Here is a 15,340-nt window from a genome sequence, read left to right on the forward strand (position 1 = left end):
CTCAGTGGAGCAGCGAGGCAGGAGCACAGCGGGGGTCTGCGGAGACGGGGCTTTCTTCGGTGGCATCATGGGGGGAGCGGACGCTTCTGAGGCATCAAACCCCTGCAGCCACACGGCTGGAGTGCCAACAGCCACCCTCAGGCCAGGGATGGGGGCTGGCGAGAGCCCCAAGAGGATGGCATGATCCCTGCTAAGGTGCAAGGTGGGGACCGAAGCACTTGGATTTGACCGAATATTGTGCTTTATGGGGGAGTACAGCGGCTTTAATGCTCTGCGTGCAAGTTGAGCAGGGAATGAAGGGAAGGACTCGGTACTTCCACACAGCTCAAGCACTTGACCTAAAAGTATAACTGACGCTGCACAGCCAAGCCCCGGTGCTGTGACAGCAGGTAAAGCAGGCTTGTTGGTGGAAGCACTGCCTTCTCCCCACCCTCAGCTACTGCGCCATTAAAGGAGGAGAAATTATGATTTGGCAAGGCGACACGGAAAGAACAGCTTTGCTGCATTTTAAATATGAAATGTTTGTTTTGTTGGAAGATGACTTTGGGATGCCAGGCCAGGCCTTAAAAATACTCAAAAGGCCCCAAGTGGAGAAACTACAAAAGAAAAAGAAATAAACCCGGTAGCTGTTGGATGCAACGGAAGAGCAGCAGGTGATGCCTCAGCAGAACAGAGGCTAACAGTGGAGGTGTAAGGGATGGGAAACATTTTAGCATGTGGGAGACTTGGAAGGGCTGGTGCCAATCTGTGAGGGCAGCACAGAGACTATACATCCTCGAAACACCCAAGATCATCCTCAAAACACCCGAATTCCACCAGGAGCTGTGGTGGCAATCGCACGCCACAGCAATAATACGCCGACTCGGCAGCACAACCCCCCCGTCCCGTGGGTAGGGGGTCACCCAAGCACGATGCCATGCCGGCAGCTCTGGTGCGTGGGCATCCCCAGGAGGAGCCCGTGCTGGCACAGGCACCTCTCGTGCTGCCAATCGCTGCAGACAACATTTAGCATGGAGGGCTGGTGAGATGAGCAGATAAAACACGTATTTGGAAAGAACAAATCAAGCCAACAAGGGAGCTGGGAAGCCGAGCAGTCTGGGAAATGGGAGATGCTTGGATGCACTTACACAGCCTGGGATCCGTGGGGCAAGCCTCTAAGATGCCTCCCTGAGCAGACAGGCAGAGCCAGCCGTTCCCAAATGCAATTAACTGCTTCATTACCATCTAAGCAAAACAAACCAATCAGTCTCTGCTGCGTTTAGCCAGAGAAGAGATTAACACAAGACACAAACATTGTCCTTCAGACTGCAGCCGTGACCCACTCCCTCCAGCCTGGCATGGCAGCTCCGCTCCCCAGCCCAGTCCTGGGAGCAGATTTAGATGTCCCTCTGCTGCTTCAGGCGTGCTGACGCCAACCAGCGAGCCAGCACACAGCACCCCCGCGTGCTGAGCCACCCCCCCATGTCAGTAAATACCTGCTGAGACAGAGCTGCTGCTGTAGACCCAGATAGGAGCGATGGAGATGACAGCAAAATTGTCTTTAGAGGTCCATCTTGACCACCGGTGTCTGCTTGATGTGTCCAGCAGGTCTTGGGAAGTTTAACAAGCCAAATTAAGGCCAGAGACCGCTTTTAGGATGAGAGCAGCCTGCCAAAGGGAAAGGCAACCTACGGCATACCAATCGCTTTCAGAGGACCAGGGGAAGCTGTGATTTTCAAGCTGGAGCCCAGAACCATCACAGGCCTCAACTTACATGGCATAACACCTTTCTTTTACAGCAGCACAGACATTTCCTACAAGCTCTCTTCTTCCCACCAGACACATCTCTAGATAAGGGTCCAGGTGCCAGGCAAGAGAGCAAAAGGTCCCCTGGCATGCAGGAGGAACAGAGAGGACTGACTGCAAGATCCAAGGTTAAGCTTCAAAGGGCCACTAAAATGTCACAGTTTGTAGACTTCAGCATCTCTAAGACCTTCAGTCTTCTGAGAAGATTAAGCTCTGAGTACAGTAAAGAAAACTGCACTTACCTGTGTGATGAGGTACAAGCAATTTATGAAAGGCATTATTCATGGTTGGTTGAGATAGCAGGACGGGACGATCCGATCTTGTGTTCCCAAGTCTTTTAATAAACTCTTCTGTAGGATGGAGATAACGTACCTACAGTGGTGACATAAGCAGGTCCCGCACGATGGTGCATTATAGCCTGCTGGTACCATGTATGCAGGGAAAGATAAGGGGCACCGTGCGGTTTGCAGGGTTGAGGAAGGAATTGCTATACAATATCCTATAGACCACTATGGCACAGTATTGCAACACCTCTGCTGTGGAGGCACCCACATGAACGCTCACAATGGTCCCTTTGGCTTGAACATCTCTGAAGGGAAGAAAAGCGCCTGAGGGCTGGGACGGGGGCTCGGCAGAAGCCGTGGGGGGCCAGCAGCCCACTCCCCACTCTCCGGCAGGGGAAAGGCACGGCTGCCCTCTCCGGTCCTCCAGGGCTGATGTGCTCTGCTGGGCAAGAATATGAACAAGTCCCTTTTGTGTATGGGATAACTTACATCCTCAGTTGTACCTCACCATAAGGTCTGTGCAGGCTTGGCCACTGCTTTCCATGCCTGGTTCCTCAGCAAACAACCATCCTCTCCTCTCTGCAGTAGGGAAACCGAGGCACAGATTTTTGGATCTGATGCTGGGCCCCTGGTAGTGGCTGCAAGGCTCTGCCTGAATCCCAAATCCCAGAGCAGGGACATGACTTCCAGCTCCCCAAATCCCAGCTCACTGCCTCCATCGCCCAGGGCCCAGCTACAGGGGCTGTCTCAGCCGAGCAGCGGAGTCACCTCCAGCAGTTGGGAAGGAACACAAAGCGGAAGGATCATTTCTTCTGTAGCTGCAGGCTGGGTTTGGGAAAGCAGTGATTTTACACACCCAGCCCTGCTCAGTTCCCATGCGTGGCACACTGGTTGTACCCACAGCCCTGCTTGGTGGTTTGCAGGAGTGATGCTCTCAGCATGACACCAGCATTGACGAGCGCTGTGGGAAATCACAGCCAGCTCACAAGGACAGGAGAGCCACTGTTGGCAAACTGGGAAGCCGTTCCTTTAGCTGATTATGAATTGCACATAGGGAGATTTTTGCGGTCAGGGATTTTCCTTCCCCTCCTTTAGACACTGGGCTCCCAAACGGCAGCATATTTCCCCTTGCTTCCTTCTTCCTTGTGTTTGATCCGTTACCTTTCTTTCCCTGCTACTTACAATGGTGCAATGCCAGTGTGACTCCAACCCTGGCGCAGGATTAACTCCAGGGGGAAACTGGGAGATGGGGAGCGCCGAGTGGCTTTGCCTGTGCTGCTGCATCCCTCCTGCACGACAGCCCACAGAGAAATCCCTCTTATTAGTAATTCCTGAATCGATTTATAAACTTGAGACCACCACGACCAGCACCTCTCCTGACCTCAGGCACAGGGCAGCCCCACTGAGTGTTCACCTCTGCCTTAGTCCCCAAACAGGTGGCCTCATCGCTGCGCCTGTAGGAAGCCCCTGATGCCACGTTAAAAATTCTAGTGATCGTAAGTAGAGAGTTCACCACAAGTATTAGTTCACTCCTTCAACAGCTGATTATCCACACAAGAATTATCCTTTTCTTTCTCACATGGATTTGTTCAAGTTGGCTCAACTTTTGGCCGCTGGCACCCATTAAACACCTCCCAATTCAGTGGAGGTGCCCTCCTTAGCAGATTTGCGCGCCCAGTGTAGACAGGGTAGTCAATCGGGTGTGCAATTAACCTTCTCCGATGCACTGAATAGATTACAGCCCCAAACACCACAGTATAAGTTGCACTTTCCCATCTGTTAGTCTTTCCCCTCACAGCAAAATACACCAGAAATGTTGGGTTTTTTTGTTTTCAGCAGTATGGTAGCTCGACGCCTTGCCCTGTTCAGCTACATGTCCCTTTTTACCAGGTGCTTATGCCATTTTACAAATATCACACATAAAAGCAGCCCTGCAGAGGCTCACAGAGCCTTCAGCGCCGAACCCCAGCAGCACGCAGAGCAGCAATGAAGATACCATTTGGCAAGAAGCGATTTCCTCTGGCAGCCAACACCGTGACAACATCCGAACCTTGGGAGGGCACTGGAAAGCCTCCAGGAGCAGCACATGCCCGGCAGAGAGGGTTTTATCACACCACGCTGGTGTTCTCGATGGCTCCTGGGCTGTTTGTACGCAGAGGAAGCGCTTTCATAATTGCTTGATTTGGGGTTAACGATTTTTCTGTTTAAAACCAAACATGTTATTTCATGATTGGTATTTATTTGCATTGTGCAATTAGATCACACTAGGAGAATTATTTGTTGCATGAATGGGAATTTGAGATTTTTAAGAAGTGAACACTTTTCTTTCAGTTTTTTTCTTTTCCTTTCTTACTGCAGTAAGCAAGCAGAAAAAAAATTAAAAATATAATCAACAAGCAAAAAGACAACAGCCTCTCACTGTCCCCCTCCATCTGCCAAGGACTAGTATTTCTGTTAACACTGGGTGGGAATACAGAAGTAGCACACCTACCTTCAAATTACCTTCAGTGCAGTAGGTAAGAAAACATCTCTCTTCCTTCTGGGATTTGATTTTGATGAAACAATGGGGAAAAAAATTCCCCTCGGGCTGTGTCCCTTGGGCCGGCTGCTCCTCAGCTTCTCCCTTCAGCCTGGCCAAGGCTCAGCTGCTCCTGCTGCCCCACCAGGTCCCAGGTCCCCAGCCGAAGGCCATGTCACCTGCAGGCTCGTGGCCTTTGTGTCACCCTCTCTACTCATGTGTTTAGTAAGCACCACCAAGAGTCTCTTCCTAAGAAGCCCTTAAGCCTCTCCCCAGTTTACACCACCCTGATTTTTGGTTTCTTTACTTCAGCAATTTACTTGGCTCTTGTTCCCGCGTAAGTTGCATAGGAGCAGCACCTAAATAAGTTCACATCCAAGACCTCAGCTTTTCACAATGTCAGTTTTTGAGACAGACACCAGTCAGAGTCAAACACTCCCTATGGGAAAGAAATATAGAATTATTTTCCCTGAGACTCAGTTTAAAGTCTAACTCCAATATTATACCTTTAAAGAGAAAAAAGTAAGTAAGAAGACAGCAATTAGAACGTCAGCACACGTGATGGAGAAAACCTATTTTCAGGAGTACAACTGAGCAAGGTTTTCCTACTTTGTTCTCCCAGCAAGGCTGATGCCCTGACCTGAAACAGACTCCCCAAGATGTGGGAATCGGAGGCGAGACACTGAACTGAATGTGTGGCAACTTTATGTTCTGTTCCAACACACCCGGACCAAATTAGTTGGATTTTCTTATTTGAACAGAGCTTCTTTACATGGGGACTGTAGCATATTTCCTTTAAAAAAAAAATAGTTATTTTATAGAGATTATTTACAATCACCAGCTAAAACCTTTGATTTTTGTTCCTCACTAAAGACCATCCACCATTTGTTCCCTCAGAGATCATCCATCTCCATTACACTAGCTACAAGACGTCCTCCTAGACAAAACTAGGGGTTGAACTTGAACTACTTGGGGTTCACTTTTTTCTACACCATCTGCCAGTGTTTGGGAGTCAAGGGATCACAGGGTAGTTTCCTTTTAAATACATCCATGAGCTTGCAGAAGTGATTCTTTTTCTGTTTATATCTTCAATTATTAATTTCCAGCTTTCTGCAGATAAGCCAAAGAAAGTGAAATTAATTACAAAAACAAACAAACAAAAACAACAAAACCACCCCAAACCAGCAAGCTTTACTGCTGCATAATAAACAGAAAAGCTGCTAATGAAGTGGCAATCACAAATGGTCTTGGCCAGAAAAAATAATTATCCATCAAGTGCCTCAAAATTTGATCTCAGAGGCTCCCCAAACGCAAAGGAAGATGGCATAATACACCTCCTTTCCTAATAAAGCCAGGAAAAGTCTCTGCTCTTAACACTGCCGGATCCACAGCTTCTCATGACTGAGGATCTTGGTCTGGGACAGCCCACGGTGGAACCACCATCCCAGCCCCTGAAGGATGAGGGATGGCGTTCTCCAAACCATCCAAAAAGGCTGAGGCACTTCGGAGTCATTTTCAGACACATCTTTTCAGAAAAATGGACATTTGCAGCACCTTTTATGGTACATCAGAGAGAAGTTACCAGCACAAATGTTATTCAGGACTATTTCTTCTCAGCATCTTACCCTGTACTGCCAAGCCCCTAGGTACTGCAGCCTAATCCCATCTAAAAAATGGAAAGCTGGCCACTACTGATATATTACGTAGAATGCAGTCACCTCAAACACCCTCCCTGCTGCAGCTTGCTATCTTTTTTTTATTAACTCAGTGAATACAAAGGTCATGGTGGTAACAACATTTTATTGCCTTGTGAAGAACTGTGTAAAACTACAAAAATACATAAATAAGACTTTCTAGAGTAAAACATGAGTTTAGTGCTTGCTTAAGTGGCACAAGTGCCTGGCATGGAGTTATTCCCAGGAAATGAAATATCTGTAATATCTGAGGTAGTTAGAATCATAGAATGGTTCAGGTTGGAAGGGACCTTAAAGATCATCTAGTTCCAACCCCCCCTGCCATGGGCAGGGACACCTCACACTAGACCAGGTTGCTCAAGGCCCCATCCAGCCTGGCCTTGAACACTTCCAGGGATGGAGCATCCACAACCTCCCTGGGCAACCTGTTAGTTACAGCTAAAGGCTGGCTGGCTCTGCCATTCCCAGGCATGACCATCCCTCGCATCCCGGGCTGTGTCAGACATCTCACACTCAGGAAGAAGAGCAGAGGGCAGTATCTCTCACCAACTGGACACGAGCAGCAGCCCCTGTGATGGTGGCCTTGTGCCCATGGGCCACCCACCGCTGCTGCTCGAGGGTCCGAAGCAGCAGGCGGGAGGCCCCGCTGTTGGGACGCAGGAGAATTCTCTCTTTTGCAGACAAGCTCAGTCAGAGCCCTAACAGGCTGGCTGTTGTTTGTACAGAAGAACCCAACACAAGACAAATCGGCTTCGTACCTTTGAGTGAAACATGAGTGGAAAAAAAAATAATCATACTTTACACTTCAGAGCCTTCATGTTTAGTGAAAACAAGAAATGAAATGAGTTCATGAACGACTAATTGCCTGGTTTGTTTTATGCATGAGCACCAGCATTCCTAGCACATGCAGTTACAGCTTGTTTTCAAAGAGACCAATTATTTCATTAAAACATCATCTTCACACTTCCAGATTTGCTGTAACAAGTCTTCTCCTCTTCATCCTTCTGGCCTAATATTTTGCCATTTTTTTGGGCTAAGACCAAAGAAAAGAGTGCCATATGAAAAAAAAAAAATCAGTCTCTATAATTTACTAACAGCTATTAAAACCTGGGATTTAGGATCCATCCTCTCTCCTCCACAAAGTAAAGGAATACTGCAGGACTTAAAACACCTTGGTGCAAGACCCATGGCAGCTCCAGCAGGCAGGCAGGACGTTCCTGCAGGTAACAAGGACACCAAAGGAGGGTTTGAAATGAGCCTGGAAACTTGGAAGGGCAAGATCAGAAAGCAACCGGGATGAAAGCTCCTTGAATTGTCTAATATTGCCTCTAATATTTCGCTATCTGGAAGATACCCAAGGAGGCTACGTAAGACATCTATTTTATACACAGCAGAAACCGAAAGCTGGAGTGGGGTAAAGGGTGAAAGATGGGAAGGGAAAATAGCTGAAGAAGCCTCAAAAGTAGTCAAAAGGATGCCCACAGAGGAGATTTCTCCCAGACAAGCACCACAAATAAAGCGTAATTCAGTAAAACGTTTATCATCAGAAAATAGAGTTCACAGTAAGCATCTGACTCTGCAGCATAAATCTCCGTTACAAATAAGGATGTTTGAGCAATCGCAATCCCTCTGACGAAGCAGAAAGCAGAAGCCTCTGTGCCTGCCCGTGCGGGAACAGAGTGCTGCAGTCTTGGCACTCAGTGGAGAGATGCTATCGGGGGTTGCCACGGAAACCGGAGGATGCAGACCCAGCAGCTTTGACTTTGCATAAACTGACAGCGAGTTCAGCTGGGGACGAGACACCGAGAACGCTGGTGGCTTCCTCCAGCACCCGGGCAGGATTGTGATGGAGCTCTATTACATTTGAAGCTTTCCTACAGCCACGTCTCCAACTTCCACCACTTCTACAGCCCACCCTTCGTGTCCCACCATGGCGCACAGGCACAACCACAAACGCATGCACCCCTTTTTCTTCCTCCTTCCTCCCAGGTTAGACAACACACAACACAAAGGTCATTTTCCTCTTCCATCACTTCCACCCAGCTTCTTCCTCACTCAGCTGCCACGTGGACACTTTTAAGTATTTTTGAATTTTCTGGACAGGAGTATTCTCTGGAAGCAGAGATTTTTTTTTTTATTGAAGTTACTTTCATTGCAGAGGGAGCCCTGATATCCCACCTCCCTTTACATACCAGGAAATGCTGTCGGATTTTTACAGGATCACTTCAGAATATACTGTAAATTATTTTTTTTCTGAAAACCTCCTTGATTCAGAGGGAAGCTGTCACACAGGACAGTCCAACAGCAAGTGAATTACTGCCCCCTTTGGTAATGTTGCTCTTACCTTATTATCCCGTATCTCTTCCATTGCGGTATCCCCGACAGGAAAAATGCTGTGGAACATATTGTTGTGGTTTGGAGAAAAGAGGTCCCCTTTTTCCCTCAAAACCCTGAAGCGATGTAAATTTAATTTAAAAAGTCCCTTTAGCATAAATTTCTACTGTTCATTTATTTATATGCACCTTAAGGCAGCATTATTTCCCCATAAATATTATGTATGTTAATTTAAATGCAATCTTAAACTTGTGTGCAGGCTTCCCATAGAATTCTCCTGTTGTTGCACCATAGAAGCTGAGACCCTAATGTCACAGAGCTGTACCATGTTTTCTCTTCAGTGAAACGGCATCCTAAAGCCATGCATTAAGTCCTCTGGAAAATAAAATTAATTCTTATAAACCCTACAACAGCCGCGTCTCATACAAGGAGCAGAACAAATCAGCACTGGGCATTTATGCTTCATAAGAATAACTGTGCGTTGCAGATTTGTATCCCCCCCAGAAAAGAATATTCAGATTTGACACAGGCAGATCGAGTATGTGTCATGTGTGAACTGGTCACTGACACAAAGTATTTTGGGAAGGGAGATTTTCAGCCAGTGGCAAAAGATAGCACAAGGCACTGTTAAGTGACAGGCTAGTACTCCAGCTTTGATTTACCACCCCTTGTCCGTATGGAAGACTTCCATTTTCAAATTTAAACTCCTTTCTTTCACGTTATTTTCAAAGTGAGAAAGACCTAAGGCCAGCTTGTTTGACAGGATGGCAGCTGTCACTCCATGTAAACAGACCCCGAAATGAAAGAGCAATCCAGCACATGGAAGTAGAAAGTCCTGACACTTTAATTATCTGAAGAGATTACAAGATGAAAGTCTTCCTTGAGGCAAATGTATATTAGTATTGATATAGTCATTGTGCTTTTCAGTAAGAGAAATAGGAGTCTGTATTTACATAAGAAACTATAGTGTCTGAGATCTTTAAATATCATATTTATGGAAATGATTCTGAATTACAGCATTTACAAAATAAAAACAAGCTTGAATAAATATTCAGTCCATTAAATAAGATTCTTTTTTTTTTTCCACAGAAGCAACTTTTTGTGCATATTTATTTCACAATTGAAGTTTGTTGTATTTTTTTATCCTATAAAAGAAGCATTAAATTTGTTGGTTTCTTTTCCAAAAATAAAACTGCAATCATCATTGCTATGTGAAGCCTGAGATTTAAGCCTGAATAAGTACCATTGCTTGCACCACATTACCCACCTCCCACCAATTGCCCAACCCCATGCCTTTCCAAACTCAGTTGAATGCCGACTCTCCAACTCAAGGATCCCATGGGAAAGATTTCAGGGAAACAATAATAAAAAATATAAATAAGGTGAGGCTAACACATCATAGTTGACATTGTCTACAAACAGCATCATAAGGCTTGTGCATTACACATAACTAAGTGAAGCTGTTTCATCTGACTCAAAACGACAGTAGTGCCAAACTGTTGTACCCTTATATGGCTCGTTAACACTGAATGTTAAACCACTTAACAAAGGGAACGTCCCTCCAAAAATAAATCAAAAGAAAAAAAAATAATCAACACTGGCCAGTTTTGCTTTATCATTTTGAATGATGACCTTTCTCGAGCATGATACCGCAAACAACTTCCTCATCCTTTTTTTTGTATTTATCACTTTGAAACACAGTGTGTAACACTGCGAGTCAGGAAAGGGGATACAGCAAAGAGCTCTTGATCTCGCTTCCTCTGTAACCACAGCACACACTGTCTTGCTTTTCATGTGGCTAACTCAAAGCATGTCCAAACGCCTTTGAAACCTCAGTGCTCAGGGAGCTCTTACTGCAAATAGGTTGTGCAAGATCATAGCATGAATCCATGAGAGTCTTATTTCTTTCCTCTCCAAGTGGAGATAAAAATTAATCCCTGGTGTTTCAAATAAATACAAACGTCTTCTGAGTTGTTAGCATGAGTGAAGTAACAGTATGCAATATTTTACACAGTTACTCTGCCAAATGTGGACAACAAGTACCCTTCTCTGGCTGACCTTTCTGTAGAACCTTTTGAATATATCTTTATGTATTTGCCTTTTAAAAACCATTTAAAAAAAACTCAGTATGGGAGAAATAATCTGTCACATCAACTGAATTTTGCTGCTAAACTTTCAAAAATATGTATTTTAATATTAATTCATTCATTTGGTAACCATTTCCTCTGAAGTTTGTTAAGTTTTAAATGCTGATATAGAAACCAAAGCTGTGTTATAACTGTATTAACAGGATTTAGCATAAATGATGCAGATTAAAAATACTTCCAAAACTCCAAAACATGGAACTGGAAGTTGTAAAACTTAATTTTTAGAAGACAACTTGGAGTTATTGCTCTGCTCGGTAAATGAAAGGCAACAGAAATATACTGCTTCAGGACCCTCAGTGCTTCCTATGTGATTCACGGAAAATTTTGCCTTTGTAAATAACAAATATGGATTTGAAATAGTTTTGCTTTAATTAATCCTAGCATAGGTAGCAAAAAATCTAGTAATGGGCGAGTTAAACTGCAGCAGGAGGGAGAGAGCTGACATCCACAGCCATGCTGGCATTCTAGTGAGCACAGAAGTGTCCGAGCTTTGGGATTGATTTGCTTGGATGGACTAGTTAACCGGCTACTCTGTTCCTAGCACGTAAAATAAGCAGCAATGCCTGTTCGATTCTCTGAGCCCTATTTCCTTCCACACAGTGCATTTGTTCTGCATATGGCATCGTAACATTAATATTATAAATTTATGGAAGACTGTACTGTAGCCTTAGAGCTACAGACGCTTCATACTTCCCTTTAGCAGCTTAGTAAAATGCAATAAAAACTGTCTGTACAAAATTTATAATAATGGATGTCAAAGCCTACATGCCCTGACGGGGTCCCTCTTTCAAGTTAATTCTTGGCTTAGGTCAAATACATCAGTCCGTGTAAGACTCCAGAAGACACACCAGTAGTTTTAATATGTCAGACACCAGCTTTGTCACTATAGAAAGGAGTGACATGGAACATGTAACAGTGAGTGCAAACACGGACAGGCTTCATCTGACCATAACGAGGTAATGGAGCAGAGTGAGAGGAACAGCGGGAACAGAAGATCTGAAAAACAAGAGCGAGATTTCACTTTAGTTCCTTTGAAGAATTGGATGGGACAAAATTGATTTCAAGAGAGGGGAGAGAAGATTGCACGTGCTGGGCTTTTGTGTTTTGGCACCACCACCCTCCTCAGCACAGCAAGTGAAAGCCCTCTGCAGGCAACTCGCAGCTCGATCGGACTGTGCTTAGCTTCTCTGACACGGTGGCCCAAGCACTGACATTAGCCAAGGCAGGCTTCTATCTCTGCAGGTCACAGAGAAGGCAGCTTCACCAGAGATGAAAAGAAGCATCTCTCTCTTTTTAAAGAAAGACTAGAGGAATATTTGTGGATATCTCCAAAGTTCCTACTCCTGCAAGTCCACTATAAAGTTAACACCACCAGCTTCTCTCCCCTCTTCCTTTTTTAACTTGCACACCAGCAAGCAAGCGCAATAGGATTGCAGATTTCTGGCTTCCTGAGGCACATGACTGCTTTATTCTCCCTCGCTCCGTCTTCCTCCCCCACAATCTTGCAAAGCAGCAGCCCTACACACCGCAGTCCTCCTGCAAAGGTTTAGAAAAAAAGCAAAGGGACACACCGTCCCTGCAGCCAAGCGGTACATCATCCCTCACAGTGCGGGCTGCTGCAGCTTGTTAAATTCAGAGCAGTAGTCCAGACTGACTCTGGATTTGGGGTGTTTGTTTCAGGATCTCAACAGGCAGTTCTGCTTTTTAGAAAACAAATCCTTATTGCTGTATAACAATCAAAACCTTCCTCCTCACTTTCTAAACTTAAGCTGAGCAGTTGACAGCCAAGATGTACAAAAACACCTGTGACTTGAAAACCCTGGCCAAGCGCACGCATTTTGCTGTGCAGCTGAGTTTCTGTGGTACACATACATTTGCTGTTCTCTTTGGCGGGGAGTTTCTCACGTGTTTAACTGAATCATTACCTTGCCACAGCTCCGACAGTGGTGTTTCCTGCGAATGACTGTGAAAGGAGCCTTGCACGCAGTGCAGTAGCTGCAGACTTCATCTGGAACCCAGTCAGGAGGATCTGTCAGAAACACAGCAACAAAAGGGAACATAAATCAAAAGGGAATAAAAACAAACATGCAATTACCAGATCCTCGAGGGAGTAGGGAGAATAAAATATAACAGCAGCTGCTTTCATCTGAGTTTCTCAAGGTGCTTTGCAAACAGGCAGCTAGGTGAGTTCAGGGTGCCTGAGAGGGCTCGACTGCTCCCTTCTCTGCCAGGCACCCACCTTTGGGCAGAGCGCAGCAGGCACCAAAAGCAGGCACACGGCAGCTCCGAACTCAAAATGAAATATATCCTATTCAAGTGAAAGTGGCAGGGAAAAGGAGATAAGTGAAATAAAGTATGAAGGCAGGAGACTATTAAAGCACAGCTGGAACCCAGGTGTTTTTGCCAATGCAACCAGCCATCAGAACAAGCTTAGAGCTGAGATCATTCCCAGCCTCTTCAGCCCTCCCTGCAGAAAGGCTGACTGCTTTTCTGCAATGAGGCAAGCAACTCTACAGATAATAAACTTGGAGCCTGATTACTGTCTGCTAAGCTATTAGGACTCTTACTGGAAGTCACCACTAACTACAACAAAACCACAAAATCAAGCATATGAGACTTAGCAGAAAAAGAATTCAAGCATTAGCCCTAACAGCATGTTTCACTTGTTTATTTCTCCTGTGAGCTCTCTAACTTCTCATAAAAGCTAAGCAGGGAAATGATTTGGTTTTGGCAAAGCAGAAGGTATTAGACTCACTTCTGTTGAGCTGCTCCAGCTAGCAACAGGCTGACATGACCCTCAGAAAGCCTAAAATTATGAGTGTAGAAAAGATGTAGCCGGTTGCTTGATTAAGCTGTTAAAAAAAAAAAAATCTAACGAAGGGCAAAACAAATTCTAGCCAGAAGGAATCAATGGACACAGTGAACATGAACTGCTGGATGTGTTTACCCAAGTTCCCTGTATGCAGCTTCTCTCCGAGTATTATTTACAGTATGCAACCCATGTAGTTGCTGATTTATAAACCTGACAAGCAAGATCCCTGCCTCAAGGAGCATATTATCTAACAACAAAATATATGGTGCAGTTAATGCAGAGGTCAAGAGGGCTATAGCTACAGGCAGAAAGATAATTAAATGAAAAATCCACTGTATTCCTCAAACATAAGCATGACCAATTTTCATCTGTTTGTCGCATTGGAACATTTGTCAAATTAAAAGTAAAAAGGATATAACGTTCAATGCAGAAAATGTTCAAAATGCAGATTAATAAAAACAAAGAGAACTTCAAATCTCGACTCAGCTTTTATGGGCTCCTCTAAACTATTTTGGAAGTTAAACTAGTTTAAGGAAGCAATCTTTCATTTAATGAATAAACTGGTCCAATAAATGTCACAACCATAGGGACAGCAACTGAAACTGAAGTCTGTGTGCAGATAAGCGACCGATGTGGGAAAAAAGAAGAGACTGCACACAGCAGCATTCACCGGAACAGTTCACCAGAAAATATTCTGTGGGGACACGACTACAAAATTCTACTTCAAAATATGGCAACAGGGAGATGCAGGACTGCCAGCTTAAGCCAAAGCATTAATAGCAATGAAACCGAGGGGTTTTCCTTTCCAATTCTTTTCCATCTCTGCAACCTTCCTAGCTACTACATGTAACTTACTCAATGAAACTCGCTCCCAATGTGGTGTTCATTTTGAGAACTTGGCAGCACTTTCACAGGACAGAGGTCCCTTGGGTTATCATATATATTCCAAACAAAGTAACCGAGCCAATAATGATATTCCTGTTTTAAACTTGCCATTAGACTACATAGCCTTTATTATGTTTTCAGGGATTTAACCACCCCATTGATTTTCACTATTTTAAAGACAGCACAATTTAGGAAGTTATTCAAGCTCTGTGCCACCAGGTCTCCCTCCCAAATCAACACAGAGCTGGTGGAAGCAGGTTTGAAAAGATGCCTACTTCACTGCCAATGCTTTGTCAACCTCACTATAATGTGGGCTACCATGTTCAGCTAGTTACTAATTTTAATATTCACAAAAAAGCCACAAAACACAGACCCTTTTTGTACAAACTGCAGCATGCTAATATGAACTATAACTTCCACAGCAGCTAGTACCATAATCACTCCTTCCTTTAGATCGTGGTTAGTCCAGACTCATCATAAGCTAATGCAACCCCACCACATAGACTCTGGAGCTCATCAGCAAAAAGCAGCCTCCTTATCAGGTGTTTACCAGTTGGGTTTTGGTTTGTTTGGTTTTTTTCCTGTTGTTGCCCTTGAAGTGCAATGTTGAAAAAGTTATTTTTTAATTGACCTTGTATGGATTTAATTGTCTCCAGTGCTAAATAAAAAGAAAAATTGCAGAAACACCCCCACGAGAAACAGCAAATTAATTTTGATAAATAACGACCGTCTAAACTTACAATAGTCACACACTCCATAGTTCATGGTTACAGAATTACTTGGCTGCCAGATGAATTAATCTGAAAGCTTTGTTTTTATAATTGCCTGAAAAAATAAATCACATCTTAGTGGTTCGCAATGTACAAAAACAGTACAACCCC

General features: G+C 44.6%; 1 protein-coding gene across 3 annotated transcripts in view; it reads right to left on the reverse strand.

The window, feature by feature from the left end:
• Positions 1-9,442: 9,442 nt before the first annotated feature.
• Positions 9,443-15,340, reverse strand: part of ZFYVE28 (zinc finger FYVE-type containing 28) — a 162,581-nt gene continuing 156,683 nt past the window's right edge. For all 3 annotated transcript variants that reach the window (XM_074587398.1, XM_074587397.1, XM_074587396.1), the window contains 2 exons: positions 12,688-12,791; positions 9,443-11,758 (listed from right to left, as the gene is read on the reverse strand). In XM_074587398.1, the coding sequence (XP_074443499.1) occupies positions 11,627-11,758; positions 12,688-12,791 (236 nt within the window). In that variant the 3' untranslated portion in view covers positions 9,443-11,626. The remainder of the gene's footprint in view (positions 11,759-12,687; positions 12,792-15,340) is intronic.

The sequence above is a fragment of the Larus michahellis genome, chromosome 5, assembly GCF_964199755.1.
Source record: "Larus michahellis chromosome 5, bLarMic1.1, whole genome shotgun sequence".
NCBI lineage: Eukaryota > Metazoa > Chordata > Aves > Charadriiformes > Laridae > Larus > Larus michahellis.